This window comes from Meleagris gallopavo, chromosome 1, assembly GCF_000146605.3.
Source record: "Meleagris gallopavo isolate NT-WF06-2002-E0010 breed Aviagen turkey brand Nicholas breeding stock chromosome 1, Turkey_5.1, whole genome shotgun sequence".
In the NCBI taxonomy this organism is placed as follows: Eukaryota; Metazoa; Chordata; class Aves; order Galliformes; family Phasianidae; genus Meleagris; species Meleagris gallopavo.
In genome coordinates, this window is record NC_015011.2 from 31,178,334 (window position 1) to 31,185,185 (window position 6,852).

The window sequence follows — 6,852 nt, forward strand, 5'->3', positions numbered from 1 at the left end:
AAAAAAAAAAAAGGTTTACCAACTGTTCCACAGATATTTTCACGAAGTGCAGTTAGTAAATGAGTGCTTCCTTTCAAATGTCAAATGCAGAGTGGATAATTAAATTAAGCACTGTATGTCCTCCCAAATTTTACTTCTCTTTATTCAGATTTTTTATAATCTATACTGTGAGACAATGCTAACTGGTACAATAAATCATGGAAGCTAGATATGGAAGCACTGATCAACCTTGAAGCCAAATTAGGGCTTGATCTACCACCAAGCACCACCCTACCAGTCCTAAACCTAGTCAAATCAATGAAAAGCAATGTTAACTCTAGCTGGCAACATTAACAAAAATTTTAAATACCTGACTTAGGAGAGGGAGGCTGGAGCTAATGACAGCCTTAGAATTATGTTGAACAAGGATGAGATACGTGTAAGGGACAGCAGCTACAGAATTCTGCATGATATAATACATGCCCCTACAACACATGCAACAAGGCAGTAGGCAAAAGAAGGACCTGAGCAGTTTTTCCTCTCAATTTTTAAACTTCAGGTAAGACAAAACAACGAACACCAACACTCACTCACACTTCAGAGAGATGTGGTGGATGCCCTGTCCCTGGAGACCTTCAAGGCCAGGCTGAACCGGGCTCTGAGCAACCGATCTAGCTGTGGTGTCCCTATTCATCGCAGGGGAATCAGAGATGGCCTTAGGAATCCCTTTGAATTCTAAGGATTCTATGATTCTAAAATGAAATCAATTACCCACAACTACCTCATGCAAACAAACTTGCAGGTTAGCTTCCTATGATCAGGAAAGCACTGATCACAAAGTTGTGACAGAAACCTGAAATAGTTCTGAAAGGAGGGAAAGCAGAAATCAAACAACAGAACTTTTGTAGCTGCTTAAAAATTCCACTTAGAACATGTATTATAGGCTAAAAATTATGAACAAAAATAAGAAGCCTAGGAAAACTTGCATTCATATAGAAATCTCCTATTAAATATCAACTTAATGCAAACTAGAATGTCCATGGCTTATTCCTAACATATTGACTAGTCACTACTTTTCAAATTTTCATAAAAAATAATGAAAATTCTCATAACCTAAATATCATTATATGAGGGATAACAGCTTGTAGCTGATCCCACCTTCTTTTGATGAATAAAGATTAAAGTAGGGTAGTTACAGTATTTTAAATGTGACATCCTAATCTAAACGAAAATATTTACCACCTCTGGGAGAGAGAGAGCATCATACTATATGTTCTAATCACTTCTTTCACAACATAGCAATATAAACAGTTTTGGATCATTCTAGAATTAATGAAGTTAACTTAAAAATAGCGTGAGACATCGTTTGAAAGATGCCTTCCTGAAAAAAAAGTTCACAAATGATTCATTATCAGAACCAACCTTGCTTACCTTCACAGACAGAGCTTTCTTGTTTTGTTTGTCAGACAAAATATTACCTGTGTGAAATAAGAAGCAGAACTATGATCTAGACTTTAACATTTCAGTTTTTAATCGTTCATTAGAAGTTAATTAACACAATAAGATGCTAATAAAAAAACGCATCCCTAGATGACCTGCAATGTGTTTACACAACTTCAGTAAAACCTTCGCAATAATCTTTCAGACATCAGCTACTTCTCATTTCTTGTGATACTTCCTTACTTTCAGAAGTTATGAATACACAGAACAATACCCATCAACTGAGCCTCATAATACTGCCAAGTGCTGCTTGTTTCTGCACTTTCAGTAAAAAAAAAAACAAAAAACTTTCTGGTTTTTGCTTATCATTAGCTGCGTGTCAGCAATGCTTCACATAAAATGATCTTATGCTGAAACTAAATACAATTCCTCTGTGACTGAAGTGGAAAAGGGAGTCTTTCCAGTAAAGCCAGTACAGTAGTTTCTGATATTGCAACTTTGTTCTTCCAAGCTTCAATTCCCTGGTATTTGGTTTATATCTGCAAATATAAACAATAGTAATAATATAACCAAAAAAAAAAAAAAGCACATCAAGAAAAGTACTTCAAGAGTTGCGTAATAAAACCCAGCAATTTTAGCAAACAAAACAAACAACAACTTACTGCATTTCTTCTTCACGACTTTCCTCAATTTTGCTGCTAAGGACCCTCTGTCTGAACATGCAGCTCTTCTGCAACATTAACAGAAGATATTACAAAAGCAGCAACATTCATGGGCGCACCTAAACTGTGAGTTTATACACTCAAAATCAGTTTCTGATTCAAAGAACTTTTGTGTTCATAAACCAATATTCTGACTGCTATTAAAACCTAACCTTGTATCCTGTACATCATTTTCCATGTATTAAATGCTGAAGTGCTTTAAAAAGGTTAAGGATAGAAAAAAAATCCATTTACACAACCAAATATAATTTTCTGTGTTAAATCTGAATGGTTAACCTTGCTTGATTTCATGGAAAACTTGTGAAAGGTGTCACAACTGGCTGACATAAATATTGAAAGAATACAGAAGTCAAGCGTGATTCAGAGAGGTGAAACAATCAATCTTCTTTTCTAGTAATAGTTTAAAAAAAGAAAGGTAATTTACTTTCAGTTAACTTTTTTGTAGTGAAGTCTGATCTCAAGGACTCTGTATACATCACAAACTCAATGAAACAGTGACTTTAAATTATCACTATTTAGTGATATTTATCTGTGTAATCTCAATCTTCTCCTTATGCAATACAGCAAATGTGAGAACCAATTTTTTTCAAAACAGGAATGTCATTTCCATACCTTCCTCTCCAACTCACTAGAATGAAAAAAGCTGTAGACTACAGCTGTTTTACGGCAAAAAAGAACATCACTAATGTTCATAATATGCAAGAAAAAAGGGCTTGCCTATTCGGATAACAAAATATAAGATGGTTGAAACATGTTTTACACATAAAATGTTATCTGAAATTAATGATTTTTTTTTCCCCCCCAAAGAAATCTGACAAAAGAGCTACTTTCAGATCTCAACTAAGAAATACATTGCTCCATACTTATTGATTACAAAAGTATTTAAGATGAAATTACACCAGCAAAAGTTGTAGATGCTCAACTACCATGGGTGGAAAATAGTTTATTTTTTACACAAACTTTTTAAAAAATACTTTAATTCCAGGACGTACGTTTCTGTAAGATTTCAACTTAGATTTCGGATAATTCAAATTAAAATGCCCTATATTAAGTGCACTACCAACCTCAGGAATCTTCTCATCTTTGCATGGCTATATTTTTCCTTATTCCAGGTACAGTATTCCTCCTCTTTCTTTCTCTTTTGCTGTTTTTCTACCTGAATCTGCATTGAAAAAATGAAGTCAGTCCAGACTAGAACCTTAGTAAATATAGGCTTTAAATGTATTCAAGTTCTCTTAAGTCTACACAAAAATAAGCTCAAACAGAAGGAGTTAGAACTACTCTCAAATCATTGCTTTCTTCATCTCGCAGTTCAGATTTGAAGATTTTTTTCATTAAATGGAGGAGAAAGCTTACATCTTGATATGTGTATTGACTATGCCAGCGATGCACAGTAATTCCACTGCATCAGAACTCCCTGAACATTCAGCCTGCCATGGCAAGGATCTCATCTGTGTACTATCCCTCACTGAAAATTTGGTAATGAAGTTTTTGCAACGTCAAAGTTACTTCATTGGTTACATTTCCATTTCTTTCACTAGACGTTTAATATTTCCTTCTTCTAGAATCTCGGCTTTGTTACTTTTTAAGCTATTAGTGTTCTACTTATGAATATCACGATGGACCAGCTGCCCACATGCTGACATTGCTCCCGCTAACACTGACCACTGCATCTACAGTTGTCAGCACACCTTCCATCTGTCCCTACTGCTCTTTTTCAGAGTAGGGCCCCTCTTCTTTGTCTGCTTTTCATAGTGCAGATCTGTGAACAAAACCCCTTCAAACCAGATTTTGATAAGGCCCTGAAACTCTTCCAAGTGAAAACTTCAGTTTATCTGTCTTCAGCTGCTTCTGTGGTTCTTCAGAAATACAAACAACAGAACGTGCTACATATGGCTTTTGCTCAGAAGGAAGCAGCTGCAGCTGTTGCCTTGTTGCTCTGCAGTTGAGTACCTGGGGCTCTAGAATCACAAGAAATGGCCAGGAGGAGCCTGTTTCCTAAGCATGACCAAAAGCAAAGCCAGCAGCTTCAGAATTACTTGTAACCACAATTTTACCACAGAACCTCAAACTCTGCATAAAAATATCAGCATCTTTCTATTATATACGTTTCCAAAATAGTCTATCACTACTTAATTTTCCTGACTGAAAATTCCTGACAATGATTTTCAAAAGAACTGGAAGATGGAAAGATTCAGAAATTTAGGCTAAGCAATGCTCAGTATTAACTGACTCCTCCTTCACTCATTAGTTTTTGTTCCTGAATTGGAGACCATGAACAAGATTTCCCTTAACTAAAAAGAATATACAAGAATATGTGATCTTATTAATATAGCACTTGTCTACATAACCTAGTTTAAAAAAAGTACTTGGAGACCAATTACTACAGTTCTATTCCTGAATATATCAGGAATGTTCAAAAACAGTATGCAGTACCAATAATAACATTATGATTATTATTACTGTAAACATTTTGTTTGAAAAAATTATTAGAGTAATTCCTAGCTTCAAGTACCTAATATAAACATTACAGCTGTAATTATTTCATTAGGGAGTCTTATTTAGAACAGACATCAGAATAAAAGGCTGCAGCATAACTCACACATTAATGCAACTGAAGCTATGTAAGAAAAAGCAGCCCGAAACGTACCTTTATCTGATCTTCTAATGCACCAAGCTGACATACTGCTCGAAATGGTCTGCGATCGATAGGACACGAAGCCTGTGTCTGAAAAATTATTTTTCCCATTAAAAATTTATAGTAAGCTATGAAAAATCTCAGGCTTTGGTATTTTTATTCAATAATATAGTAGCTAACAGAATAATAGGAAGTTAAATCCCTGGTAGGTAATGCTGGTTTTATACCAGTGCAGAAATGTTGTCCTCATTCCTTGACGTTGAGCACAGAATACTAACAAACACTAGGAATAAAACAGTACATAACTATAGGATGTAGGTGGAGAAATGTCATACAGAGCTCACTTCTCAATTTCAGTCCTCTAACAAGTGTGGAGCTCACTGGCACATCACCTAATGTCTGAGCTATTCAACTTTCAAATCCACCAGTAGCTTTTTAACAGAAATCAAACAAGTCATTCCCTGCAAGTCAGTACTGCTTTGATCTCTGCTCAAACTTCCCAACCTTTCTGCCACCAGCGTGTTGTTTTCAGTTCTCTGCTGCCTATTTAGGACTTTTCATATTTAGCCTTTGATGTCTACTACACTGTGGCACTTCCTAAACTGACCCAGAAGCAACAAAACATTAGAAAGTTTCCATGTACAGTCAAGAATCACAACGCACTGCTGGTTTATTGCATGTTGCCAGCAAATGTTCGAGATGTAATTATCTTCTTGTGCTTATCAGTTCCTCCCTCAAGTTCAATGAACAATAGTGCAAACTGACACTATTATTTAGTAGCATTGGCAGCAATGTAACTGAAAAAAAAAACAAAAAAAACAACACAAGAACACCAACACCAACAAAACTCCTAACAGCCCACCATCCAAAAATTCACATGAATGGAGCTAAAAGAGCAGGAAAAAAGCCAAGCTAAAACTAGAGTCAGTCCCCAGCCACACCCTTTCCTGTAATATCACAAAACTGGACAGATCAAAAGCAAACAAGATAACATCTTTGCTCCACTTACGTATTTATTTGAATGCGCTGCTTCTCCCCTTTTTGCAGTCTACAGAGAGAACTGACTCCCATGTTTAAAATAGCTCAAGTTTTACAAAACACTTTGCAAAAGAGTGAAACAGAAGGGTATTTTATCCTACAGTTACACTCAGAATAATAAAATATTAATAACAACAGAAAATTCAACTGAAACTTGGCTCAGCTGGGTGACAGAAGCCACTTTCAGAGAAATCTGTATGAAACTAGATAATAGCTTTTGCTGCTACAGAATCATTTATTCATTTTAATTCCACATACATGTCTGTCGGTCGTACCCTCCCTTCTTTAGGAGCCTCCTACTTTAGGAGCCATCAGCAGAGCAGTACTGAAGTCTTAAACAAAAAAAAAGAAAAAACAAACAAATCCAAACACAAAATTCAACATAAAGCCTTCAGCTCTAATTAACTCATTATACGAGAACCAATATATGAAGTGTATTTTTTCCACTTTTAAGAGAACTTTAACCCTACTTTTTATTTATGCAAGTAAGACGTAGTGTCACAACTGCATGAGCAATTATGAGAAACTTGCATGTGAACTCTGCCCTGAAGTTCATTGATGAATCTCTAGTCTTTTCATCAGGACTTTTCATTTTCCAGTTGATTCTCTTCCTTTCTCAATTTCAGAGTGCTCAACTTCCTTATGATTCATGTGACTCAGTCCCCAAACCTTGAGCATTTGGACAGCTTCCGATTTCAATTGAAGTAGACAGAAAAGTTAAACTGAATTAAGAAGAAAACAGTTAAAAAAAACCCCCACCAGACACGATACTTGCATGAACAAATTGTCAAACAGGATAAGTTAAAGTCCTTACCTCCTCCTTATGAAGCTCCAGTATTTTATCCCAACTGAAAGCTATTCCCCCTATTGTGGGACTTTGGATTGCTCCTGCTGTGTTAAAATTAGCATACTGGGCAATTAAGCGAGATCCCTAAGGGCTCAGATTACAACAGTTTTGGTCCTGTAGTGAACATACAGCTGCCCTGCAGTAGCGTGGTGCTCAGCTGGCATATCTGGCAGTACGAACCTGCTGCA

At 36.0% G+C, this 6,852-nt stretch overlaps 1 protein-coding gene across 2 annotated transcripts; it reads right to left on the reverse strand.

Annotated features, from left to right (window-relative positions):
- Positions 1 to 1,302: 1,302 nt before the first annotated feature.
- LOC104909851 (protein SCAF11-like) lies at positions 1,303 to 5,003 on the reverse strand. Of its 2 annotated transcripts, none has more exons than XM_010707535.3 (4): positions 4,792 to 5,003; positions 3,206 to 3,303; positions 2,082 to 2,149; positions 1,303 to 1,457 (listed from the first exon to the last, which is right to left on the reverse strand). In XM_010707535.3, exons 1-4 carry the CDS (start codon positions 4,888 to 4,890, stop codon positions 1,318 to 1,320), a joined length of 405 nt encoding a protein of 134 aa, XP_010705837.1. In that variant the 5' UTR covers positions 4,891 to 5,003; the 3' UTR covers positions 1,303 to 1,317. The 2 variants fall into 2 exon arrangements, with proteins under 2 accessions (XP_010705837.1, XP_019468460.1); XM_019612915.2 differs by lacking the exon at positions 1,303 to 1,457 and adding an exon at positions 1,464 to 1,958 and having other exon boundaries at positions 4,792 to 4,950.
- Positions 5,004 to 6,852: the final 1,849 nt, after the last annotated feature.